We start from the raw sequence: 27,993 nt of genomic DNA on the forward strand, positions 1-27,993 counted from the left end.
TGGCTGGTTGAGTTCATTGATGGCGTTACTCTGCATTTTTCCTCATTGTGCATTTGCATGCATTCCTGAATACGGTTTTACATTTTGTGTTTAATAGTGAAATCTTGTTTCACCAGAGGATTGTGGAAATATTTTGAAGAAGTTTGTTAAGCAATACTAAGGAACCTTGTATAAGTGCAACTTCTGAGTTTGGACACTCCTCCCTCATCCCAACTGTTCATCAAACAAACTTGGGTTCAGCTGATATTTATTGGGTCGTAGCCATGTGCTAGACACTGGAGAAGGCAATGGTAAATCAGATAATAGGGCTACCCTCAAAGAGCTTATAGTCTAGAAAAGAAGATAAAGCATTTGCTTAAGTAATTGTAGTAGAAGTGCTAAAAACGAAGCAGGTGAAGGACTGTGATTGTTGGCCAAAAGGATATGTTTCTTCCAGTTGAAGGATCAGGGAGGAACATGTCATCTCTGAGCCATGCACTTTTTTTAAAATCTCTACTTGGAAATCTTAGACTGTCTTGGTATACTCAGTAAAAGTTTCCACAAACCCATGGCATCAGGAATCAAAGTCTTATGTCTATGGAAGGGAAATATGTACATTCCAGGCAGCTTAACTCTAGAAAAGACCTACATGCTTTATTTGGAGTCCCCACTCAGGCAAAAGCCACCTCTGAGGATGGAATTACTGCCTTATAAATGTAAAATGGTTTCTGACTTGATTTGTCTGCAAAGACCTTTGACCCTTTTGTCTTCATCCTAGAACAGAAACTGAAATACCTAAGCTGCTCCAAGCTCCTGTTTTTTGTTTCACAAATCCTTTCCCACTGAACTTCAACCCCTGTCAATTCTCCCTTTGTACTGTGGCTCTCATACGTCCCTTTCCATTCACACTGCCTCGAGATGCTCATCGTTTTGTGCCTAAGCCACAGAAACTTCTGAATGTGATGGATGTTCCGACCAGGTGATTATTCTGCTTTATCAGCACACCCTAACAGTAGTCATCTGATAGTTTAAGGGCTCACCTCTTGGTGCTCAGAAAAGAGGTATTAAAAATGTCCAGAGTGTCTGAAGTACTAATGTCTGTTTTCTGTTCAATCCAGAGGACAAGTCATACAATGGTGGAGGAATAGGTTCTTCAAATAGGATGATGGACTTCTTGGAGGAGCCAATCCCTGGTGTGGGGACCTATGATGATTTCAATACAATTGATTGGGTGAGGGAGAAGTCTCGAGACCGGGATAGGCACCGAGAGGTAAGACGAAAGATGCTTTGTGAGTGAGTGTTAGGAAACTTCAGGAGAAGAAGTTGAAGATATAGATTCTTTATATGTATTCTTTCCCTCAACACTGGATGTGGCTGAATCTGTTTTCTGTTGGACATGTAGGGTTTTATTTTTAATATATTTTTATTTTTAAGGTATCTTGTATATGATTTTGAAAAGAATTTATATTTAATGATGATTTATCTCCCAATAGTAAGTGGTTGAAAAGGATCCTTGGGTATAAATGCCTGTGCAGAGAGGTGAAAACAAAGTTGGTGGGAGGAACCAAATTAAATTTCAAAGATCTTCCTTCCCCATCTCACCTCTCTTTTATGGTTTTCCCTTGAAGCAGGATTTTTACACCTAAGAAAAGTAAATGGGCTCTTTTTAAAGGAATAAAAGAAAAAAAATCTCAGAGCTGTAGTGTTTACTGAAGCTTACAGGGTAAACCCGTGATTATAGCTCTTGTACAACCATAAAACCAAAGCAAATTTACGCATTCAGCTCACACAAAACCACAAGACCAATCAAATTCAAATCAACGACTTTAATATGATAGGTGATAGATGGTACTTATAGCTATGGCCCAGTTTGTTTTGAATATGACAAGAGAGTCTTCCTACTCTTCTCTTTTCAAAGTACTGTGAAAACTTTTCGGAGCAGTCCGCCAAGGTCATTTGCCTTTAACTTATTGCTCTGTATCATTTAAATCAGGGAACCACGATTTCTAGTTTGTGTCATAAGCACATAGAGAGCTTATTCAAAAGGTAGGGCCCCAGCCCCAGTCATCCTGATTCAGTAGGGAACATTTCTTCAGCCAACAGTAAGTATGATTATTTTTTCTTCCTTACTATTTCTGCTTTGATTCCAAATTTAAAAATCGATTTTTAAGTTGACTCCATTCTCTCCTAAATTCATGATTTCCTCCTCTTAGACCTGAGTGAATCTCCTGAGCAGTCAGGTTCAGATCACTTTTCATTCCTTTCCGAGCTCCTGACAGGCTTTCTCAAGACCACCTAAACCCAGGAGTCAGGTTGTCCCAGGTACAGGTTTTGAGAAATTTCTTTGTAGTCCTTGGATTTGTCATAATCCCATAGAGTTTTCTTCTCCTAACTCAAAAAGGTGATCTCTATAAAACATTCGTTTTTTTATAAGATTCCTGCTATTTGGGAACATACACACATATGCTTTCTGTTATATCAATTCATCAGGCAGCCTTTAAAATATAGAATCTTACGGCTTTAGAATTTTTGCTATCTGTATTCAGAGTTCAGTTTGTCACCATTTGCTTATTCAACATGTTACTCAGATTGTGAAAGCCACCTGTGATATGACAAGGGCACATTTCCCGTTATATCAAAATGGTTGCATCTGAGGCACCTTATATCAGCTAATAATAATTTAAAATCAATTAAAATGTGTTTATCAAATGTTCAAAGGTGACCTTTTTTTAGCATTAACTGTTCATCATCTGAATGGAAGCAATGTCATGGGGAAAAGTATCACCTCATCTACTTTCAGCATTTAAATTGGAAACTTAAAGTCATAAGTCAAAATGAAATTTTAAACTGCTTTTAAAATTTTATAATAATTTATTACTTGTGATGTTACTGCAGATTAAGATGGGGTAGCTAACTTACACTTTCAAAGATAAGAAATAGAGGTACAGGGCTTCCCTGGTGGCACAGTGGTTGAGAGTCCACCTGCCGATGCAGGGGACGTGGGTTCGAGCCCCGGTCCAGGAAGATCCCACATGCCGCGGAGCAGCTGGGCCCATGAGCCTGCGCGTCCGGAGCCCATGGCCGCTGATCCTGCGCGTCCGGAGCCTGTGCTCCGCAACGGGAGAGGCCATAACAGTGAGAGGCCCACGTACCGCCAAAAAAAAAAAAAAAGAAACAGGTACAGAGAAGGGGGAAGTACTAATGACAAAGCTGTTAGAATGCTTGGTTTTGAAGTGTGGGCACTGAAGGGTTAAATTAACAAGGCTAGGACCTAAAAGGTAAAAATTTCTGTACCTCTTGAAAGCTGCAGATATTCCCAGCAGGTTTTTGAAAATGAAAGAGATCATCCCTGATATCATTTAGCATCTGTGATCACTGTACAGTAAGAGGTTTGTGGTATCAAGTCTTGGAATTTGCCTGACCTGAAGCACAGCCCCAGGTAGAAAACCACAAATTGTACTTTTAACCCCTCAGATAAGCCCGTGTTTGTTTATTCTTTGAAAAACAATCAAACTATTTGCTGTGAGTCAAGAGACCATCTTTGGACTATCTGATGTCCAGGCTAGAAAGAGACCGCTGCAATAAGCAAAACAGATTGATGTTATAAGAATTTAGCAGCTAATAGGGAAGTCCTGAATAAGGTACTTGCAGACATTGCAATACTGGAGATGAAGGTGGGTTCAGTAAGACAGGGTTCAATAAAGCTCAAAGTTCGCGGTGGCGTTGGTTCAGCCAAAGATTTGAGAAGTAACTCTAAATTGGACTCTATTCCCAATGAATAGGTTTGTCTTTGTGTTTCTTTATCGCACATTTTGAGGTAAAAAAGCAAGAGTATGTGTAGAATGTATCAATGTTTTCTCATTTCTCCCTAGATTACCAATAAAAGCAAGGAGTCAACATGGGCCTTAATTCACAGTGTGAGCGATGCTTTTTCTGGCTGGTTGTTGATGCTACTTATTGGGCTTTTATCAGGTATGGTAAACCATGTGAGCTTTCTAAACAAATCTCCTAAAATTGTGGTGTGCCCCTCTCCCAAGTCATGAACTGAATTGAATACTGTGCTTTACTATTTTCCTACATGAACGGAATTGTTCGTGGACCTTTGGGAAGCTTGATGTCCCCGTCTATAAAGAGGTAGTAATACCTCATCTCCTTCTTTAAATAAATGAGGTTAAATGAGGAAATGCATTTAAGTGCATTTGTATGCTATAAAATATTGTATCCATTTAAAGGTGCTGTTAGTACTGCCTTTTGGTGCTTGTCTTGAGGAAGAACCTTTCTATTAGAGACAGGGTTTTTTTTTGTTTTTTTGCCATGCCGCGTGGCTTGCAGGATCTTGATCCCCGACCAGGGATTGAACCCGTGCCCTAGCAGTGAAAGCACTGAGTCCTAACCACTGGACAGCCAGGGAATCCCCCTCCTTTTTTTTAACATATTAGTAAGCATGGGGTTTAGGAAAGAACATGTAGAAGAGGACTTCCTGAGAGATTTTTGTAGCTATTTCTTAAATATCTACTCTCTCATTTGGGAGTAAAGAAAAGCATGTAAGATATGGCTCATACCCTTAGGGGGCCTAAATTCTTACTCTTTCATGGTGGCCGAGGACTGGGATGGTACCACCTTTTCCTATATTCTCCATCAACCTCCTAAGCCACTCCAAATAATATATAATCTTAAACACGAATAGCACACTTGCTATGCAATACAGCTTTAAAGCAGGTTCCCAAGCAGACTTCCCCTCCCATGGGGAAAGCAGAAAGCCAAGAATACCAGGCAGAGATGCTGAGACTTATATCCTTGTGGCCTTAGAAGATGGGCCTAGGAAGATTTAGAATATTGAGCTAAAATAAAAGGTGGGAAATTGGATGGCGGTTGGGATGGAATGGTAGTTAATAGCACAGGCTCTAGTTTATGGCTACCTGGATTTGAATCCCAGCCCCACCGCTTGCTAGTTTTGTGACTTCAGGCAAGTTTCTTAACCCTTGGAAGTTTTAGTTTACTGACTTGTAAAATGGGGATAAGAGTACCTATATTACAAGTTTGTTGCGAGAATTGAATGAAATACAGCGATACAGCACTCAACACAGTGCCCAGTTGTTCACAATGCTGCTGTTACCTAGAGATAGTTCATGAGCCATGGAGTATAAAATGATCGCAGCAAATGAGAAATGGTTCATCCATAGCAGAGTTTTCAAAGATTATCTGGGCCAGGGGTCAGCAAGCCTTTTCTGTAAAGGGCCAGATAGTAAATATTGTAGGATTTGTGGGCCAAATTGTCTGTATAGCAAGAATGTAGCCATCGAAAGTAGGAAAATAAACGAGCTGGACTGTGACCAAGAAAAACTCTATTTAAAAACACAGAGGCAGATTTGACCCTCGCGCCATAGTTTGCCAACCCATGGTCTAGGGTGTTAATGCTGTCCCTTTTCTGGCTCGCACAGAAGAGAGACGTGGTCTGGACAATTTAGAGCTGGCTCATAATAGACTGAGTGGTCTGTAATGTCGAGTATTGCACAGAAGCTGACAAGAAGGAAGGGGGCTGAGAAAAGGTTATGTAGTTCAGCAGTTAGGAGGATACCAGTGACCTTGAAAAAGCATCTCAGATAAATATTAGGAGCCAGATTTCTTTTTTTTTTTTTCTTGGCTGCGCTACGCGGCTTACAGAATCTTAGTTCCCCTACCAGGGATCGAACCCAGGCCCCTGCAGTGAAAGCGCCGAGTCCTAACCACTGGATCACCAGGGAGTACCCAGGAACCAGATTTCAAGGGAAGGCAACCATTGTAGAAGTTTTGGGGATACTGGGTAGTCACTGGAAGGAGAGAAGGGACAGAAGCTTGAAATGGTAGCATAGACAAGGGGAAGCATTTCATTCTTTAGGGTAGGGGAAACCTGCTAATATTTGTAACCAGAGAGGAAAGAGCCAATTGGGAAAAGAAGGAGAAGGAGAGATGTAGACGGGAAGATAGGATGGAGGGTACCAGTGTTAGGTAGAATAAGACATGCACACGTGAAACAACCAGAGAATTAGCCAAACCCTTTAACATCATGTTAGTTTTCTGAATCCAGGCAGTAAGTGCAATATGAGTTAGAAGGAAGAGACAGCGGGAACTGGAGTAGCCAAGAGTAGGTGTCAAATAATTTGTTAGATTTGACTAGGTTATTCAAATATGTAAATAACTAAGAGAGTGTGTTAACACTCTTAGCACCTACCAAAACATACACATGACATGGCCTCCAGCCTGTTGGAACGTAGGCGTAATATCCTCAAATTTTTAATGTATGTCTTGTCACTAGGTGGTCAGTGAATATTTTTCTTTCCCTCATACACACAGGGTATTTTGTTTTTAAGCATTGGTGAGCAACAATAGAAGCAGTGTGTCAGAATGCAGGAACAGTCTGGGAATTCAGGGGCTGTGAATTTTATGATGTCTTTGCTATTTCCCTAAAGCATGATTCTAGACCATTTAATTTCTTTATGCCAGCGTTTCTTCACCTGGACAGCAGAAATGATGAGAAGGGCAGAATTGAAAGTACTATAACTATCTTAACCCTATCAGTCTATTAGCCGCAGTGCATTAGTCCCCATTCATTTTCTCATAATTTTCTTTGAGGAACGTTCTGTATAAAATATTATTTGCTCCTTGTCACTAAGAAAACTTCAGAATGTTCACATCCTAGGCTCAGGAGGCTTCAGCCTACCTACAGCTTCATCTAATCTTCCATGTACATCACAGTTTGTGCTTTTATAACTTCAGTTCCCTTAGCCTAGAATGCCTTCCTGCCACCACTCAAATTCCCTCGCTGCTGGAGCCAAATCGGCATGGAGACTGAGCCCTTTTCCTCACAGTGTTCATCAACTGCCCTTGGCAAGCCATCTCAAATAAATATCATATAATATTCTTCAACATGGGCAATTCACATTTCTCAGTTTTATGTATAAAGTGAGAATAAAATAAACTTTAAGAAACTTGACCGTCTTTATGGATCAGTATTCATCAACTCTAAGTCAAAGCAGAGTCTTTGCCAGGGGAAGCAGCTAAAAGTCAAATCCACTCGCCCCTCGCTCCCACCCCACCACTTTGCTCTCCTCTAAGTTTCCCATATACAATAAAGATCCTGCACACACAGTGTTTAATGCAGACAATGTTGTTGTTATTATTTTTTCCCCTCTTGAACAGGCATTTAATAACAGGTAAAATCCATTAGAGATAAAAGGTGAAAAGCAAGCAGACAGACAATCAGAAGGAGGTTGCAGATGGAATGAGAAAGTGTATACTTGTCCATTATTTTGATTCCTTTTCCCTCATTTTCTCTGACAACTGTGGCCTTTCCTTCCCTCCCCTCAAATCAGGTTCCCTAGCTGGCTTGATAGACATCTCTGCTCACTGGATGACAGACTTAAAAGAAGGTATATGCACAGGGGGAATCTGGTTTAACCATGAACACTGTTGCTGGAACTCCCAGCACGTCACCTTTGAAGACAGAGACAGATGCCCAGAGTGGAATAGCTGGTCCCAGCTTATCATCAGCACGAATGAGGTAACACGTAGTGAAGATTTCTGAACCACTGATTTAATTATTCTTACATTTACTTCATTTCTTATACTGTCCCTGCGGCAAATGTGGAAGCTTCCTTTATTTTCCTTTTCATGAAAAGGGGAACCAGTGCCAGCTGCCTTTCTCTGTGGTTTAAGTGCAGTCCTATTTCTATCTCTTCTGACATGTGGAGTTTTTTGATGCTTACACAACAACTTAAAATGTTTTGCTTGTTTTAAACAAGCCTGATGTTTCTTCTTAGTTGTTAGTACACCGTGTGACTGAATCTTTCTCTAGCTATTTCCGTAGAAATGTCAGTCAGCCAACAGGTAAGCTATAATTTCTAACAAAGGATGGAATGGGTTAAAAATGTGTTTAAGCGATTTTCCCCTGAGCATTGCATTAGAACATTAAAAAAAATTATGATACATTCCATAGCAAAATAACAGAAACCCAGGAATAAAATTGCCCATACATTTTGAGATTAAATTAAAATGTTCATCTGTCATTGTCTTTTAGCATATCTTTTTGGATGTAAAAGTAATTTTGTTTTTTGGTTCCTTACCTTTCTCTTACCATTTGGTTTGTATGTTAGATCTCTCCTACTAAACACGAAAGCACACAAAACAACTCTCAACGCCCAATTCCACTCTGGCTTCCACCAACTAAAACGGGTACTATCTCGGCTCACTCCTCATCTACTCTGTTGGTAAAGTGAGGGGGACAAGACTAGGATGTTTGTTTGTACTTTTAAAATTTATTTTCCTACCTACTTTGGTCCACAAACAATTTGAAATGGCACACACCCCCACAGATTCAGTGAAGGTAAGAGAAGGATAAGAAAATAATAAAGTCAGAAATAAGAGTGTTTATGTACATATATCTGACTGTGCATATTGGCTTGGGTTAGCTACGTACTGTATGTGTGAGAGGGTTTAAGTCTGTGCTTCTCAGACTGGGGTTAGGTCAGTGTACCAGAGGGTATGTGAAACCTCAGGATACATGCTATGTGCTTTCCCAGAATATCAGTTTTTCCTGATCAGTATTTGGAAGAAAATTTTTTTCAAAAATTAAATGTAAACAATCATTAAAAAGGAATGCAAAAGTCCTATGTTTAAGATAAAACAGAATATCTATTTCAGCTCTGCTCTGGGTACCCCACCCCCTATCCTCTCTCCTAGATTAGGAGTATGTACTTGGGTTGAAAAGTTTGAGAAGCTCCGGATTTAGGGTGAGTCTGTGTGTGTGTGTGTGTGTGTGTGTGTGTGTGTAGTTCTCCACAGTTTTAGCACATGTGTAGATTTGTGTAGCCACCACCACAATCAAGATGTAGAACTACTGTTCCATCACAACAAGGCTCCCCCATGCTACTCCTTGAGAGCTGTGTGCATGTGTTTAAGTGTTCCAACCATAGCTTTCAAACTGGAGCCGGAGATTTGCACAAGTGACAACTTTCTCTGGCCCTCCTTTTAATGAATGAAATTCTTGCCTGGGGAAAGAGTCTTCTAGGTTTTAAGAAGAGTTCTCCTGCCAAGAACTTGACCTCCTGGTCTCTGCCTCTAGTCAGTTTCAGCTACTTCCCCTTTCCCTCCCTTTTCCTCTTTGTCTCCTACTTCTAGAGTATTCTTCCTCCCTAGCTACATTCTAAAGGCCAAGAGAGCAATTGTTTGTTCCTCTGAGGGACTAAAATAATGGGAAACCTGTGTCAAAATTATAACTCAGAAAAAACCTGAGCATTTTGGTTCTCCTTGTCTAGGCCAATGAATTATTTTGATAGTGTTTTAGGTTTTAAAAAGTCGCAAGTCCCTTGAGTTTTGTGTTTCATGTAATTTGAGTGAGTTTCAACTTCAAATGTTTCTATGAGCAAGCATCATCTGGTAGTGTTCAAAATATCTTTTTTTGTAAGGCATAGCTATTTTGCGAGCCCTTTAATGTTGGTGAATGCTTGCTAGTGGTCAAAATTAGATTTCTGGCAGATTTCATTATAATAGGGGGATAGTCTCATAAGTATATTCTCTCCGTTTTTAAAAATAGCTGTTGCTGTTTTATTCTTTGGGATATCTGGCATCTCACTGATTTTGTTTGATGGTCAGAGCCCAAAACTTTCTACTGCATTTTCTTGTTGCCACTCAGCAACTACACCTTTGCTACGACAGTGACAAAATTCTCTCAAAGATGTGGTGGTCTCTACAGAATGTCATTGCTTATTTTAAGAAAAACACCAAGGAATTTTAGATACTCTAACCTATGAGAATTTGACACCAAGGTAGGTAGTAGGCAAGGATGAATTTAATGGAACTCTGGAGCCAGTCTTCACTTCAAATGTGTAGTCAAGGTTCAGCCATTCCAATAAAAGGGCTGTTAAGACTCTTAATGAAATTGACATAGTATCATATATATTTGACTACAAAATCTATCAAAGCACTCATATAGAAAGTGAATTTGCTTCTTCGTTCTTGTTCATCCTTAGAAGGCATTGTCAGTGTCCTCTGGGTGTAACAAAGCCTGTCATTTTCAGTAGCAAGTGGGCTGACAGTTGCTTTGCTGACAGTCTGGGAAGGAACATCTTGAGCAATTTAATATTGTTTTTTTTTTTTTCTTTCTGACCTCCTCTCCTGAAAACCCATTCCTCAGAAGACATGCATGCCTCACTGAGGCTGTCTGGGCTAAAACAAGCGTCTTTCTTTTTCCCCTGTTCCAGGGAGCCTTTGCTTACATAGTCAATTACTTCATGTATGTCCTCTGGGCTCTCCTATTTGCCTTCCTTGCCGTATCTCTTGTCAAGGTGTTCGCACCATACGCCTGTGGCTCCGGAATCCCTGAGGTGAGTCTCTAAAATGGTTTATAAATGGTAACAATAATGAATCCTTTTTAGTTAAAACGATTTAATATGTATTCCAGCATATACCACAGTTGAATATCAAGCAGGATCAGATCACGAAGCAATCTGGGGCCTCTCTAGATCTTCCCTTAAGTCTCCTCCCAGGCTGGGCTACCTGGACATTAAAGGGAATTGAGGGACTTCCTGGTGGGGCAGTGGTTAAAAATCCGCCTGCCAGTGCAGGGGACACGGGTTTGATCCCTGGTCCGGGAAGATCCCACATGCCACGGAGCAACTAAGCCCGTGTGCCACAACTACTGAGCCTGCGCTCTAGAGCCTGAGAGCCACAACTACTGAAGCCTGCGCGCCTAGAGCCCATGCTCCGCAACAAGAGAAGCCACCACAATGAGAAGCCTGTGCACCGCAACAAAGAGTAGCCCCTGCTCGCCGCAACTAGAGAAAGCCTGAGCGTAGCAACAAAGACCCTACACAGCCATAAATAAATAAATAAATAAATAAATATTTTAAAAATAAATAAATAAAGGGAGTTGATTCCTAGCCTCCTCCGGGTTCCTGGTGAACCAGGCCCCCTGAAGACCTCCCCGACTCCCTAACCAAGAAGCTCCTAGGGTAGATCCCAGGCTTCTGGTCTGAAAAAATAGTGGTATTGTCAACTTTGTTAGAGCAGAAGAAATAAAACTGTTTTGCTACATTTCCTGCAACATGATTTGGGCTAGAAGGAGGGTGACTAAAACCCTATCTCTAAGTACTTTTGGTTTAGATTGCTTGACAGTGACTGAAACCACAGAGATTTTAGGTTACCTGGATGACCTTGCCCCTCTGTTTCCTGACCAAGTCATAGTTACATATTCCTTGGTAGAGAGTCAGGGCTATACTAGCCTGTAAGGATTAAGTAAGGGAAACACCCTCCCTCTCTGCCACCCCTTCTCCATACAATGCACTCTCATACTTACAATACTACCTTGCCCAGCTATCACGTGGCCAAAAAGAAAAAAAGGAACATGAAAGTTTAAAGAACATTTCTCACTTCCTTGGGCTGCTGGGCTCCCTCCCAAACTGGGATCACTGTGGGTCAAGCCTTTATATATCAGTTGTTTTCAAAAGGTGCGGTTTCTATAACGAGGACCAGATTTATAGCTTCTTAGCCTTGTTTCCTTACTTAGTCTGTATTCAATCTCTCTGTGTTTGACCTGCAGATAAAAACTATCTTGAGTGGTTTCATTATTAGGGGCTATTTGGGTAAGTGGACCCTGATTATCAAAACCATAACACTGGTGCTGGCAGTGTCATCTGGCCTGAGCTTGGGCAAAGAGGGCCCCCTAGTGCACGTGGCTTGCTGCTGTGGGAACATCCTGTGCCACTGCTTCAACAAATACAGGAAGAATGAAGCCAAACGCAGAGAGGTAATAACAAACGGCCTTAATAGTCTCTTTTTTGGTGAGAGCATAAATGGTACAACCTTGGGGATGAGAGTTGGGAGATTCTACCAGTGTTAATGCAAATGCCCTTTGACCCAGAAGTTCCACTTCTAGAAATGTATCCTACAGACATCCTACCATGTGTGCACAAAGATGTATAGGGATGGACAGTGAAGCATCTGTCAACATCGTGAAAAAGTGAAGCAATCAAAATGTCCATCAATGGGGGACTGATTAAATAAACAATATTCTGTCCATACTCTAGAATACTGTGCAACTGTTAAAAAGAATGAGATAATGCTATGTATACTCACATGGAATGATGGCTATAAAATACCATTAAACTTTTAGAAGCCAATCTCAGAATAATGTGTATAGTAAAAATCAGTTAATGTTTTTGAAAAGTATGTATATATGCACCTAGAAAGAAAATGACTGGAAAGTGGTTTCACCCCAAACTGTTAAAAAATGTCTACCTCTGGTGAGGGGGAAAGTGAGGGAGAAGTAAGGACGTCAACGTTTTATTATGTATAATTCTATACAAGCATGTGCTATTTCTATTACAAAATAAGTACAAAACTAATGGAAGATTATTTTAAAAGAAAGTTGTTTATCCCTGTGAAAGAATATAAAATTCAGCATGTGTTTAAGATGCCAGCTTTTCCATCTTTTATTTCTACCTAACAGGACGCTGCATTGGTTTCTCTCTGTATTGGATCTCTCTCTCCCTTGTCTTCTGGCTCAACCCCGCTAAATTAACCCCGCTGCAGCATCTCTATAGTTGTTCTCGTGTTCATACAGTTGTTAATGTATGTCATTTTGAGGAGGAAGAACATTTTTTTAAAAGTTCCAAGTCATTGGTTACTTTTGTCCTGCTATAATTAAGGATTTAAGAAAATGGTTCTTGCTCTATTTTCCTTGAATTACAAAGAAATCACATATGGAATGGGTCGAGACCAAGGTCATTTCGTTGGAAAGGATTTTTCACAAAATTGGAACCTAATGATTTGTTCTGAAAACAAAACAAAACAAAACAAAATTCACCGTAACACTCGGAAGGAAACTCAAACATGTTGAAATTTCAAATATGGAATACATTTTGATAGTTCAAGGGGGAAAGTTCCTGGCAGGAGAGGTAGGCTAGCAGGAGAGAGAGGGGGAAATCTGGGTAGGTTGTTTACCTATCTGTCAAATGTAGAGGGACATAAAGGCAGTATTAAATTAGTGAGGTTGTTAGACAGGAATAATGTATAACAGAAGCTAAAGACATGAAAAAAAAAACATTTTAACTGTCAAGAGTAAAGTGTTGATTGTTGCTGGTTTTGCATAGGTAGAGGTAACTTTGAAACTGTAGATTGCTGGTTACTTTCATTCCATAAAAATTGGCATTTTTGTTCAAATAGTTCTTTATAAAATAAGAGAGGAGTTTGATTTGGCTGGTTCTCTGTACAGATGTCATATATATTTCTAACTAAACTCATGAATATTTGAATGTCATTCACTTCCTATTGCTTATTCAGACTTTGTAGTTATTTTTTCCTGTTGTTCTCACCATCAGCAGTAACCCTTTTATGTCCCAGGGCCTTGTCAAAGTGGCCAGATGGTTGAGAGTAAAATAGAGATTTGAGAAGGTAGGGTGTAGATAGACCCTACTCTACAGCATAATATTAAGGCAAATAGGCCACTTCGATTCTTTCTTCTCCCTCATAATTCAACCTAAACAAAGTCACTGAAATCCCCTTTCTCAAGTTCCATGTTAAATGTCCTCATCCTTCTCAGATGAAAGTCATTCTAGCCTTGAATTTCAAAGTCCTCCCCAGCTAGCACCAGAGATCACTCTTCCCCTCCCCTTCATTTTCTTTGGCCATCCTGCACTCCCAGAGAAACCTGCCTATTTATTTTTGCCAAGAACCATTTTTTCTTCAAAAACTCTTAATTTTATTCAACTTCCTTTTAAAAATAGTTCCTCACTACCACAAATTATATACCACCCCACAGCAACCAGAATCCAATGAAAGGACTTTATCCTTCTATTAATTCTGGTGTGTTTGTCATGCACCTTTTACATACACACGCCAATGCCTATGACATACAAAGATGGTGCTCTCGAAATATCACTTGCTCTCTTTCCCCATCTCCTTGTCCCTTTTAATTTCTCTCTCACAGCTTCTTCCTCTTCCCCTCCCTCCTCACCCTTTTCCTTGCCACACCTAAACACATTTAGGTCTTCTCTTCCTTTCAAAATCTATCCCCAATTTTGCCTCTAGTTGCCCCCCTACTTCTGTTTCCATAGGTCACTAGGCATGGAGTAGGGCACATAGTACAGGAAACTCTAAATACTTATTGTCTGAATATTTTCAACTTCTGACTAGCTGTGAGCCAGTCATTACTTCAGTTTTGTATCATTAGAACCTTTAAAATCTCATTTTAAAAGCTTTCCTTTATAAAGAAAGTGCTATGTAAATACATCACTGGAAGTATTTCATTTAGGTGATAAATAGGTCTGCAGACTCAAAATCAGTTACGGAATTGGGAGTGTTGGGGATGGGGGCATCATTTGGGATCAAGTACATGCCTAAATTAATTACGAAGGAAGGCCCTCTACATGTACCAGCATGTGAACCATGTGTCCAAAATTCAGCATACAGTGTTTGCTCTCAAAGTAAATATACATTGAACTTCATTTTTGATAAACTGGATATGGAGCATATAAAATTGTTTTTTTATTTAGTGACCACTAACATTCCTTTTTAAAATGTGATTGAAGGTAGGAAAGTGGCCTTGATCTATTCACTAATTTTGGGTTTTGCATCATAGGTCTTGTCAGCTGCAGCTGCAGCCGGTGTATCTGTAGCCTTCGGGGCACCTATTGGCGGAGTATTATTCAGCCTGGAAGAGGTAATACTTTTATCTGTCTGTAGAGCCACGCACATGATTTTGTGCCAGGAATTCTGGCCATTGTCTGTGTACATTGCAGTCCCAAAGTGCTCTGCCCAACTCCAGTGCTTTGCCACGGGGCCGGAGATCTCCAGGCCATTTTCATCCTCAACTCTAATTCCTGCAGCACCAGTTTTCACCCCAGTTTATGCACGTTGACTGAGCTTACTTTCTCATTTTCTCTCTTATAGGTCAGCTACTACTTCCCCCTCAAAACACTGTGGCGTTCGTTTTTTGCTGCTTTAGTGGCAGCATTCACCCTACGCTCCATCAATCCGTTTGGGAACAGCCGCCTGGTTCTATTTTATGTGGAGTTTCACACCCCATGGCATCTCTTTGAGCTCGTGCCCTTCATTCTGTTGGGCATATTTGGTGGCCTGTGGGGAGCTCTGTTTATCCGCACCAATATTGCCTGGTGTCGGAAGCGTAAGACCACCCAGTTGGGCAAGTATCCTGTCATAGAGGTACTCGTCATGACGGCCATCACTGCCATCCTGGCTTTCCCCAATGAGTACACCCGTATGAGCACAAGTGAGCTCATTTCCGAGCTGTTCAATGACTGTGGCCTTCTGGACTCCTCTAAGCTCTGTGATTATGAGAACCGTTTCAACACAAGCAAGGCGGGTGAGCTGCCCGACAGACCAGCTGGTGTGGGAGTCTACAGCGCAATGTGGCAGCTGGCCTTGACACTCATACTGAAAATTGTCATCACTATATTCACTTTTGGCATGAAGGTGAGGAGATTCTTTTGGTCCTTGGTGGATATTTGTGTGGCTGTAAGTTTGGAGGGCAAAGCCAAGATATTGTACGATTCTCATAGTTCGTGTGGCGCATCCAACTTCAAAGACCCAAATCCCTTTTTACCCCCATGTGTTCTCATAACTTCTTAGATGATTGTACCTCTATCTAAAACTGTGCAAGCCCAGTTTTAGGCCAAATGCAGACCTCAGTGATGAGATTTCAAGTAGAAACATTTTCTCCTTTTCTGTGGAAAACATATTTTGCCTCTCGAAAAGGATGCTGAGGTATTTATTCCAGTGCATTTTATATCGAAACAATATCTGACCAACACATTTTTGGTCCTTATCAAGTGGCTTTAGAGTTACGAATAAAGCAATATAATAGGTTGAACCAAAAGAAGTTGCCGACCATTTTGACCACTAAAATAGCAATTTCATATGGCTCAACCCAATAGGTAGCTAAATGTATTTTTTACAGTTATCAGTGTCCAATTATCAAGAACTTCACAGGTGATCCTAAATTAGTATTTAGATTATCAACAGCTGGTATTAGGCCAGCATCTTTTATTTTCAGTACCCCTTATCATTTCCGTGTGTCAGAAGAAACCAGGAAGGAAAATTTGTGAAGTATTTTCCTCCTCTTCCTTGGTTTTCATTTGTTTCTTTTTTTAGCACTCAGCTACCAAGGTATTTCCTCTTCTCTAGGGAAATGGAGATTCAAACCAGAAAATAAGAGCCAGCAAGTCGGTTTAGGCAGTACTGTAATCTCTGAATTGATATGCATCCTCCTCAACACGCTGGACAGATTTGCAGTGCTTCTTGAGTTACTTTTTACCTCGTGGCTTCATTCTTTCATCTAAAGTGAATTTGCAGACCATCAGACCCACCCTGATTCAAATATATTCCAGAATTGAATACAAGCCATTTTAAAATAATCTGCTGTTTGGATTATCTCTGTCATCATTTTCCCTCTCTTAGCACAGAAAATTGAGAATGCACTGTTGTATCCTAGGAGTCCAAAAAAGAGTGGGGACAGCTTACCCTTCCCCCTCCCCATATCCTCAAGTCCATTCTCTAGTAGGTCTGTGTCTTTATTCCCGTCTTACCCCTAGGTTCTTCATGACCTTTTTTTTTTCCCTTAGATTCCATATATGTTTGTTAGCATACGGTATTTGTTTTTCTCTTTCTGACTTACTTACTCTGCATGACAGACTCTAGGTCCATCCACCTCACTACAAATAACTCAATTTTGTTTCTTTTTATGGCTGAGTAAGATTCCACTGTATATATGTGCCACATCTTCTTTATCCATTCATCCGATGATGGACACTTAGGTTGCTTCCAATGGCATGGACATATATACACTACCAAACGTAAAATAGATAGCTAGTGGGAAGCAGCCGCATAGCACTGGGAGATCAGCTCAGTGCTTTTTGACCACCTAGAGGGGTGGGATAGGGAGGGTGGGAGGGAGGGAGATGCAAGAGGGAAGAGATACGGGAACATATGTGTATGTATAACTGATTCACTTTGTTGTAAAGCAGAAACTAACACACTATTGTAAAGCAATTATACTCCAATAAAGGTGTTAAAAAAAAAGAGTGGGGAGACAGATGGGGGTTCCTTTTTGGGACAGTCATGCAACCATAGTCACTATCTCATTAAGAAAACTTAATCATTTATTCTTTCTTTATACTGTTAAAATAAACTGAAACCTCATGTGCCATCCTTTTTGTGTGAGTAATGGGTCAAGATTCAATACATGAGAGTGGTTACAAGCATTGCATTTAAACCGCAGTACCAGCGTTTACTAAATCTTGGCCTTGGGTGAGTTCCTTAACCTCTCTGCACCTTAGGTCCTTTGCGAGTTGGGAATTATAACGCCTGCCTCCTGGGGTGGTTGTAAAGAACCCATGAAATCTGGTCCATAGAGCATCCAGCATTGAACATTGTAGATAGTCAATAAAGGGTAATTGTTGTTGATTAGAATTCAAAATTGGGGAAAATGTCTGCATATATGAGAAACTCCATCTATTTTCCTTTTTCTTTGGGAAAGGCTTAATTTCTGCCTCCAGTTCTGTGTTGGTCTGGAGAGTTCAGGCTCTTGCCTGATGGACCCCGAATCAGGGTAAGCGTCTTTGCAGTCGTCCTTGCCTGCACGTTCCAGAGAACCTCTAGTCCCTGTAGTGTTACACAAATCTTTGCAGCCACTTGCTAGCGTAGTGCATAGTTAAATTGTCATTGGCCTGTTCGCTTCGCAGAGGGTCAGTCCTCTAGCCCTTACCATGTGCCGGACGATCACGTCACTTCTCACTGACCATCTTTTGCTTTCTCTTTGCAGATCCCTTCCGGCCTCTTTATCCCTAGCATGGCTGTTGGTGCTATAGCGGGTCGGCTTTTGGGAGTAGGGATGGAACAGCTGGCTTATTACCACCATGACTGGGCCATCTTCAATAGCTGGTGCAGTCAAGGAGCGGATTGTATCACCCCTGGCCTTTATGCAATGGTTGGGGCTGCAGCCTGCTTGGGTGAGTACTGTTTGCATTGATTCCAAAGAGACTGCTACCCAGGTGGCATTATAAAGACGAGTGATATTAAACACAATTGACTGTAGATTTTTTTTTTTTTTTTTTTCCGGTACGCGGGCCTTTCACTGTTGTGGCCTCTCCCGTTGCGGAGCACAGGCTCCGGACGCGCAGGCTCAGCGACCATGGCTCACAGGCCCAGCCGCTCTGCGGCACGTGGGATCCTCCCGGACCGGGGCACGAACCCGTGTCCCCCGCATCGGCAGGCGGACTCTCAACCACTGCGCCACCAGGGAAGCCCGACTGTAGATTTTTTTAAAGATGACTCTCCGTTTCTTGTTGGGCTTGCCATTTTCAAGTGCTTTAAGAAAGCATTCTTTACCGTATATCTCCATTCCTCCCCTTTGAGAGTAATTCTTCTCTCAAATTCCGTCATATTGAGGAAATAATCAGAAATTTGAGCAAAGATGATCTGCACAAGAATGTGCATCATGGTATTATGTGTAATAGCAAATAACTGGAATCAACCTAGGGACTGGTTAAATAAATTATGGTATAGTGCATCCATATAATGCCATACCATACAGCCACTGAATGTGATGCTAATACGTTTAATATCTTTACATACAATGTTAAATACATTTGTACTAATATACAAAGTATTCCTAATATAAAGTTAGGAGAAAAAGCATGGTGGGGAATTTAAACGTATAATACGAGTTCATCTGTATAAAAACATACGTTTTTGAAAAAAGTCATTTGAAATCTTTACTCAGCATATTTCTAGGCAGTGAGCTTATGGATAATGGCTTTCTTTTATACACTTTAAAAATATATGTATTTTCTGATCTTTCCACAGTGAGCCTGCACATCCCAGAGAACCTCTCATATCTGTAGTGTTACACAAATCATAGAGATCTTATGCAATTACTTATATAATTGGGGGGTGGGGAGCAACAGACAAATGAAAAAAAGAAGATGAATGAAGGAGGTATCTTGTACTTTTGTAGAGATTTTTTTTAGAAGTCTGACTCATGTTCACTGTAAACTTGCTTGAATGCAGTTGCAGGGGTCTACAGGTGAGGCCTCCTTTTAGTGATGTTTCTGGTAAGTAGCTTTTTCTGGATGGGGCCTGTGACAGGCCCATAACTGTAATGAATCCTATACTTTTGCTCCCTTCAGTAAGTAGCCTGTGTCTGTTTTTTGCAGGCGGGGTGACTCGGATGACTGTTTCTCTTGTTGTCATAATGTTTGAACTAACTGGTGGCTTGGAATACATTGTGCCTCTGATGGCCGCAGCCATGACAAGCAAGTGGGTGGCAGATGCTCTTGGGCGGGAGGGCATCTATGATGCCCACATCCGTCTCAACGGATACCCCTTTCTTGAAGCCAAAGAAGAGTTTGCTCACAAGACCCTGGCAATGGATGTGATGAAACCCCGGAGAAATGATCCTTTGCTGACTGTCCTTACTCAGGACAGTATGACCGTGGAAGACGTAGAGACCATAATCAGTGAAACCACTTACAGTGGCTTCCCAGTTGTGGTGTCCCGGGAGTCCCAAAGACTTGTGGGTTTTGTCCTCCGAAGAGACCTCATTATTTCAATTGGTAAGGATTTCAGAAATGGGATAAGGGAATCCACTATGGAAATAAATAAATATGCATGAGGGGAAGGGAGGGATAAATTAGGAGTTTGGGATTAACAGGTACACACTACTATATATAAAATAGATAAACAGCAAGGCTACTGTATGGCACAGGGAAGTATATTCAGTATCTTGTAATAACCTGTAATGGGAAAGAATCTGAAAAAGAATGTTTATATATATCGATATATATATAATTATATGTATATATACATATATATAAAACTGAATCATTTTGCTGTACACCTGAAACTAACACAGCATTGTAAATCAACTATACAATCAGTCAGTCAATCACTAAGCATGCATGCATGCGTGAAAAGGGGAAGGACAGAGTGGAGAGGGGACTGGTTAGGGGCTAGAAGCTTAGAAGTAGTCCTTCCTTTCTCAACCTTTTGTTTTCTACTTTTCAAATAGAAAATGCTCGAAAAAAACAGGATGGAGTTGTGAGCACTTCTGTCATTTATTTCACCGAGCATTCTCCTCCAGTGCCACCGTACACCCCACCTACCCTCAAGCTTCGGAACATCCTGGATCTCAGCCCCTTCACTGTGACTGACCTTACACCCATGGAGATCGTGGTAGATATCTTCCGCAAGCTGGGACTGCGGCAGTGCCTGGTTACACACAATGGGTGAGAGCTCTTTGGTGAAGGCAAATTGGATTTGGGAGGAAAAGAGAATGTAGAGAGAGAAAGAAAGAAGAACCCAACTCACGTGAATATTTGTAGCATTTATAGACCTTTTTGAAGCTCTGAGATGAAGATGAATGTGTTTCTTTTTTTGTCATAATTAATAGAAAAGGAGTTTGGGGAAGATAGTGGGTTTGAGACATGCGAACTGCTGGTTGCACATTATAAATAACTCAGTTCCTCCCCCACAAAGGAAACAACTATGTCCTCATGAACAGGCAGCGCTGAAATTATAATGGTATTAGGTAGTATATGTATAGTATTTGGTGCTTACGATACCTTTGTTGTTATTATTTGAGGGTGAGAAAACCAAGTTCCAGTGAGGTTTAAAGATTTGCACAAGGACTCCCAGTTACTGTCTAGTAGTGGTAGCCTTTATTTATTTATTTATTTTGGTCTCGCCACACAGTTTGCGGGATCTCAGTTCCCGGACCAGGGATTGAACCCAGGCCACGCAATGGAAGCCCGGAATCCTAACCATTAGGCCACCAGGGAACTCCCTAAACACAAGTCTTCTGACTTCCAAGGCTAAGGCTCTTTCTTTCTGGGATAGTTCTTATCCAGTGAAGGAAGCCATGCTATTTTTATTGGAAAAGAAAGGAGGTTGAGGAGAAGGGTGCGTGTTTTTGTTTTTTTTTGTTGTTGTTTTTGACCCTGGTATGTTAATCTAATGATTATATAAGAATTTCGCCCTCTACAGTTTCTGAATAGCGTAGCAGATGTCTTGCAGGATTGAGATCAGTAAGGGGACTTTTCCTAACTGATCCATTCAACCTTTACTGAATCTGTACTTCATGTAAGAAGGCATTCCACTAGATTCTGGGGAGAGGCAAAAAGCAATGAGACCCTTCTCTGCCCCCAAGGAGCATACAGTGTTTATAGGGAAGCTGAGAACACAGCAAATTGGACAAATGCTACGGAAGAGGTGTGCACAGAACATGCTGTTCCCAGGAGGAGGGCACAGTTATTACTGGCTCGTAGGATCGGGGAAGGTGTTCTGGAAGAGGGACATTTGAACTGGGTTGCAAAAGGTAAGATTTGTATATAGAGAGAAGAATATTTAAACCACAGGAAATAGCAGGATTTAAGACCTAGAGGAAGAAGTGCTTAGAGCATGCTTCGGGACCCATGCATTGTCCCATTTACCTGGTACATGTAATCTAGTCCTGTCATCGTTCTGTAAGTACAGATAGTATTCAAAGACAAAGATGAAAAGGACCACAAAAAGTGTCACCTTTGAGAATGTTATTTTAACTACAGATTAATTTTTGTCTTGTTTTATCTTTTAGGCGATTGCTTGGAATCATTACCAAAAAGGATGTGCTAAAGCATATAGCACAGATGGCGAACCAAGATCCTGATTCCATTCTCTTCAACTAGAATCACAGGGTTGTACTGGATATAAAACAGGAAGGACATTGCAGACCATGGATATATTTTATTAACTGGGTACCCAAAAAACATTTCCCACATTTGGATGGTGAAGTTATATTTGTGTGTTGTCTCTTTCCTACAAGTTAACCAGTTGCACTACATAATCTCTGGAAATTAATCTTCTCTTTAGGAGAAAATTCAGTTAGGCTTCTGTGATATTGCATTAGGAAGATTTCATGAAAGAGTAAACAAGATTGCTATGGTTTAATTCTTTTTCTTTCTTTTTCTAAAGATTTTTTTAATTTACAACATAAGTATTAGCCAATATGCAATCACTGAAAACTATGCAAGAAAAATTCCAACCGTCCTGACCTATAGCCTGCAGGAAGCTCATGAAAAAGTCACTTTTTTGGACTCTGTCATTGGTGGAAGATGAAGTGTAAACCAGGGACTTTGCTTTTCCAACCACAGAAAGGAAAGCCAGAAGGAAAATAGGAATGGTATTTTCCAGACTGTGAATTCAGTTCAAATGTTATCTTGTTCTTGTTACAATATTTAGCATTATTAGTTTATGTGTGTGTGTGTATGTTAATTTTAATACCTGATTATAAGACAATGCTGCTTTGGTTAATCTCCTCTAAATGAATGTAGAGAGGTTGACTTTTATAGCTTGCTTGTTCCTGGTACTCTTTTGAAGTGCACAAAAGATAAGTTATAGGATTTTCTCCTTGTCTGCAAAAAGGGTAATTTTCCAGATGGCCTTTGTTAGCTAGTAGACAAGGACTTTGCCACGAATTTGTTAGTAGCAAGGAATGATTTCTCCATCTTCCTTGAAACGAATGATTAGTAAAGTTCTAAGCAAAGTCGATGACCAGGACTTTCACATTTTTGTGAGGTCCCAACTCTTACCCAGATGCCACCTCCATGAGTGATGGTGCTTTTGGCTTCTGGAATATGTAAGAATAGTAAAGGGAACCAAGTCTAGACTGCATACTGGTAAACCAGGGAAGATCCCGAACTGTATCTGCGTTCTCATGCATTCCTTCATAACAACCACCAGTACTAAAATGACTGGGCACTCATGCCTCCTCCCAGTGTTAAGTACATGTATATAACAGGCCAGTGTTGTCCCCGTGATCGTGAATTTAGGCTTGGGGTACTTTCAGGTATATTCAAGGCATTGGAACAGGATAGGCAGCTGTGACTCTCTTGAGGCTCCTTAGAATTCTAAATAAAATGCAGAACCTTCCTGAGACCCAGGGGTGTGGACAAGGCCTGGTGACACCAAAGGTGCTTGTATACAATTGAAAAGGTGCCTGTCTCAATTTCCTACCACCTTTACTACAGTAGAAAATATCACACTCTAGGGACACCTGGTGGAGTTACAGAGCCACCGTCATCATTCCGACTACTGTTTCGTTTTCTACAGTTTTACCCACGTGCTGTTGTTCCCCCTCCATTCTCCCTTTCCCACGCCTCAGTCCTGAGTCCTGTCTTTGGGATTGAGTAGTGTGCCCCGTTAATCATTCCTGTTACAAAAAAAATAACTCCCAGGTCTAGTTAAATTGTAAACCCAGCCTCTACAATCTTACAGCCCATGGACGAGAGGTGACGCACAACCATTTGCTTTGCTTTATAGCCCAGTAGCTCCATTTCCATGCTGACGCCCACAGCAGTGAGACTCAAATGCTAGGGGTGGGCGTTGAGCCTTTCCCATTTTACAAGTCTGTTCCCAGCGCTCCCCACCATGCTTCTAGCCTAGAATCAGCAGTCACTCGGCACAGCCTCTCCTCCCACTCCAGGCACCTCAGCGTACCTCATTTTAAAAGTTGTCTATCTCTGATTCTAGGATTTTTTACCCCTAGTTTCTTATCTTTCCAAAATCTGAAATTCTTTTATTGCCTAGAACTGGGGAGCCAAGGCTTATTTTGATTTTTATCTTTAAAATATCAAGGCAGTCACCAGAGTTTCTCCTTTTAAGTATATCACTCTAGCATTTTAATGAAAAAGACAAAAACCTCCCTAGGTTATATTATATTATAGTCACGACTCAGTAACTTCACGTCTTTTGTCCCTTCTGTACCACTGATTCCCTCACACGAGATGAGGCTATTTGCCTGACCACCGCGTCTGTTGTGCGCAAATCAAAGTTCTTAAGTGTGTACTTCTGGTTCACTGCCTGTCTTTTCTTATCAGCCGTCCAACTAAAGTTTGCAAAACAGGAAATGTTAGTATCTCTGGTATTTGGTGATGGTGAAAGGTTTGGTCGCATTTCATAGTACAGCAGTGATATGGAGAGTGTCTAAGTTTGCCTTTGTGTTTCTTCTAGGCTCTGTTTTTGATTTGAGACAGATGAGCCAGTGTTCAGGTGCTACTTCAGAGAATAAATTCAAGAAATCAGATAACACTGTGCCAAGGTATACTTTCTAGATACTAAGCACCGATTGGCCCTCCAGAGAATAATATCCCTTTGATACCTCACTCCTGATAAATCTCATTCATTAACCTCAGCTTCTCAGGAATCCTTGTAACTCGTATGCTAGAAGTAGCTGTAGTGTATGGTATCCATTATATGTCCAGTCCGATGGTTTGGCTCCAAGTTTGGCTAATTGTGGTGGAGCTCTCTGCTAGACTGCTAGCTCAGCACCTTAACCCTCAGAGTTTCTTGTCTTGAGGCAAAGGAAAATGTTCTTTCTGCCATTGCCAATTCAGCAGTTGGACATACTTAAACCAACAAAGCTGATATGGGGGGGGGTCTGTCAGTAGTCTCAAATGGCCACATACCTCAATGGCAAAAGACTGGATAATCTGTGATTTAAAAATTAGTATGAGCCGAGACCAGTCGATTCTGGTAATAAGAAAGAAGGTTTCCCGACACACGGAAAGGATTTACAGAAGAATGCCAATAAGTGCTTTGAGAGAGTTAGGGCTTTCCAAGGCAAAATATCTGGTAGGCATCCAGGCCACGAAAGGAATGAGAGTCTATGGATTTGTAAAAGTCTAACTGCTATATTTTGTATCTTCAGATCTGTGATGTAAAGAATTAAAGAAGCCGAAATAGTTAAGGCATGATTAGTTACGCCACTGGCAGAAGCAGGGGACTGAACAAGCAAAATAATGGCCACTTTTAAGATCACTTCTATTTGGATGTACGTTCAGACACTCCCCCTCTTTTCTGGCTCTGGTGTCCTTCAGGCTCAGCCCAGCTGTGGAGTAGAGGTGGTATAATCCACAGAGCAGATATCCTCTGGTGGATAATCTGACATTGATGGTACTTTGGATTTGCCAGCTGGCAGAGCAGTCGATTAATTTGCTGATGGAGCTGCAAAGCAGTTCCGTTCTTTTGGCCCCAGAGGCTGAATCTGAACCCTTTACAGGAAGAGCAGAGAAGAAGCATAAATGTCTCTAGCAAGTCTTCAGTTGTGCTTGAACACAAGAATGATAAAGTAATGGGGACTTTGTGTGGTCTAAGGCTGTGAAGTAATTCTTAGCTATGAATTTATGAACCCATTCAGGTGTCGGGGGAGCAAATGTGTTTTTTAAAACAGCGTGCAAGAGAGTCGATCAGGGAATGTAATCACTGCTGTATGTTTTAAGTATTTGGATCACCTGTCCCGGTTGGATCCTGACCTTGATTTGTTTAGTTAGGTGATGAGTAGGAAGGTGTACTTGTTACCCCACAGTATCTTTTGGTTTTGTTTTTTAATAAATCACAAGGAGTGCAGTTTTTGAAGTTGAGTTTTTAATAAATGATAGTGAAGACAGTTGAAAATTTGACATGACCAGTGTGTTTTATATTGCCAGAGTACTTACTGATGACTGACCACATTGTATTGTGAGGAATCGGTTTACTTTCACTGGATCAGAGCCAAACACAGGCCACTCATCTGTTCAGAGAAAGCAGGAGAGCATCTTTCATGGTGGTGCATAGAGTATTGAGCTCTTAAAAACTCTGAGAAAAAATGAGGAGTTCCGAAAGTAAAGGGGAGGTGAAATATTGAGTCCTTAAAAAAAAGGTGTCTGAATATGTGGTCTGAACTTCAGTGTCCGACGACCTTGGTTTTTTTTTAACCACCTCTGGGATAACCTGGATTCCCTTTGGAGAGCGAATGGAAAGTTATGGCAGTGGAAAAAGCCTAGTAAGCAAGTATACGAGTTCTTGTAAGATGGTGGGAGGAAGGCCATTCCATGCCCCAAGCCAAACGCCCCGACATTTATAAACTGCTTGATCATGTGCCTCAAGGAGAGAAAAAATTAGTAGTCTCCCAAAGACCAGTCTTTCCAAGCAACCAAGAGGCTCAAAGCAGCATTTGGTGGAGGCAGTCTACTTTTGTGGAGAGGGCTGACCCAAGACCAGACCCTCTTGCGGAGGAGGGCAGCATCTACTGCCATTGCCTGAGTGATAAGCTTTAGGTAGCTTATCTTGAATTCTGATAGCAAAATATTTTTAAAATCTATATTGTTAGCCTCCCTGGTATGTACTTATTGTAGATTAAAAAGAAAAAGGTGAGGCTTTCTCAGAGCTCAGGGAGCTGTGTAAATTTGACCCGTCGTAACCACTGAGCTGTGCTCAGCCTCGATTTTTGTTGCTTGCCCCAAGGGGAAGAGTTCCTGGACTAGTAGGTGTTAGCAACTTCAAGTTACTCCCTAAATGTTTGCTGGTCACAGTCTCATTTCTAAACATCTGCATCTCGGCAAAGTTTTGAAGTGACGTAGGGAGCAAAATCGGTTTTTCCACCTTGTAGTCTGATTTTGCCAAATCACCCAAGAAAGAAAGAAGGTCTATAATGTGCGGAGTTTGCGTTTCTTGGATGGGACCTATCAGGTCATCCAGCCCAATCCCGCAGTCTTAAATTCCTACCTCTAAGTTCCTGCCAAAGGGTCTTCAGCCTCTGGGTGCACACTCATTGAATGAATGCCTTGCCTAAAGTTTGGCCTTTTAAGGGGAAGAAAGTGTGTGATGGTATAAAAATACGAGGGTTTAAATAAATGATCTCTGCCTCTCCTCCTCTTTCCTCCCCACCCCTGTCTCTCCTCACCCCAATACCCTGAATTCAAAAAATTTTCTCAGTTACTCTAAGTGTATTGTTTTGAATGTGGACCTTGGGGAGGGAGAGGATCATTCCGAGAGTAGAGAATGGAAGATACTTCTGAGTTGATGGGACCAGTGGGGCTTTGCTCCACTGTAGGGGCTAAAGCCAATGGTATCTGTTGGCAGTGTCCAGGGCTTTAGCATCTTAATGCAGACATGTGAAGTATTCATTGCTAAACCTTGTTATCATCTACTAGTCCAAATCTGTTGAAAGGCAGAGGCGGTCTAGGGTTTGATGAGTGAAATGCCACCTGGCAGAATGGAGATAAGGGAATGGCCCGAGATGGTTTTGTCAGGGTAGGAATGTTTAGCCTCATTATCTTATTGAGTGTACCTCAAGTATATGGTCCTTCAAGAGTGTTCCTTTTCCCTCCTCCATTTCACTTTATCCCTTCTCTCTCTTTCCCATTGTCCCGCCTTTTTAGCACTCAGATTTTAATAAATATTTACTTTTTATTATATATTTGGTCCCTTGGGACTATGTAATGATTAAGAATTAATTTCATTCTAGGTAAAAAAATGATGTTGTTTAATATTTTGTTCTTTTAAACTGTCTTTTGAAGCTATGCTGCTAACCAGGTACAGGCCAGAAAGGAGTTGGGCTTGATGGACAGCACCCTGGTCATGTCACCTAAGGATGCCATTGATGTAATGATGGTGACTCTTCTTCATTTGACCAAGGCCAGCCTCCTGCTCTTACCTCTGTCCATTCATTTCTGGCTGTGGGAAAAATACCACCTGTCAGGTGAGCCAGTGAGGCCAGGAGGATCAGAGGGGCCGGTTCTAGCCCATGGACCACTATATGAATGTCTCTGTAATAAGCTCATTTGTAGGGCCGGCTCCAACTGCAGTAGCCAAAGAAAACCTGTCTGACTCGACATTTTAGTTCCTGAGAGTTGGTAAAAGTTCAACCGAAGCTAAGGTATAGACATTAGCAGTAGCTAGGCGTCCAGAAACCAGAGTCAACTAAAGCTAATAGAGTTTCCACAGGAAACTTGGTGCTGAGCTGTTCAGAGCAGTTATTTATCTGAGTGTTGCCAACCCTTTAGTCATGCTTTCTTAGCTTTATTCTAACTTTTAGAGACATTGGTCCCTGTTCATAGGCACAGCCTGTACCAAAGCTGTGGCTCACTGCACAGTTCATTCTGCTCCCTGGTCAAGCATAGGAACATAGTCTAAAAAGGATGATGTGGGCTGGGGAGTTAGGAGACC

General features: G+C 41.2%; 1 protein-coding gene across 2 annotated transcripts in view; it reads left to right on the top strand.

The window, feature by feature from the left end:
• Positions 1-21,695, top strand: part of CLCN5 (chloride voltage-gated channel 5) — a 40,112-nt gene extending 18,417 nt beyond the window's left edge. The window contains exons 2-12 of one of the 2 annotated variants that reach the window (XM_065901413.1): positions 1,098-1,249; positions 3,852-3,951; positions 7,332-7,519; positions 10,218-10,340; positions 11,555-11,761; positions 14,594-14,674; positions 14,905-15,447; positions 17,795-17,981; positions 19,188-19,586; positions 20,042-20,258; positions 21,605-21,695. In XM_065901413.1, the coding sequence (XP_065757485.1) occupies positions 1,098-1,249; positions 3,852-3,951; positions 7,332-7,519; positions 10,218-10,340; positions 11,555-11,761; positions 14,594-14,674; positions 14,905-15,447; positions 17,795-17,981; positions 19,188-19,586; positions 20,042-20,258; positions 21,605-21,695 (2,288 nt within the window). Of the gene's footprint in view, positions 1-1,097; positions 1,250-3,851; positions 3,952-7,331; positions 7,520-10,217; positions 10,341-11,554; positions 11,762-14,593; positions 14,675-14,904; positions 15,448-17,794; positions 17,982-19,187; positions 19,587-20,041; positions 20,259-21,604 lie in introns of those variants that run through there. The other variant, XM_065901414.1, reaches the window with a different exon arrangement.
• Positions 21,696-27,993: the final 6,298 nt, after the last annotated feature.

This window comes from Phocoena phocoena, chromosome X, assembly GCF_963924675.1.
Source record: "Phocoena phocoena chromosome X, mPhoPho1.1, whole genome shotgun sequence".
NCBI classification, from domain to species: Eukaryota; Metazoa; Chordata; class Mammalia; order Artiodactyla; family Phocoenidae; genus Phocoena; species Phocoena phocoena.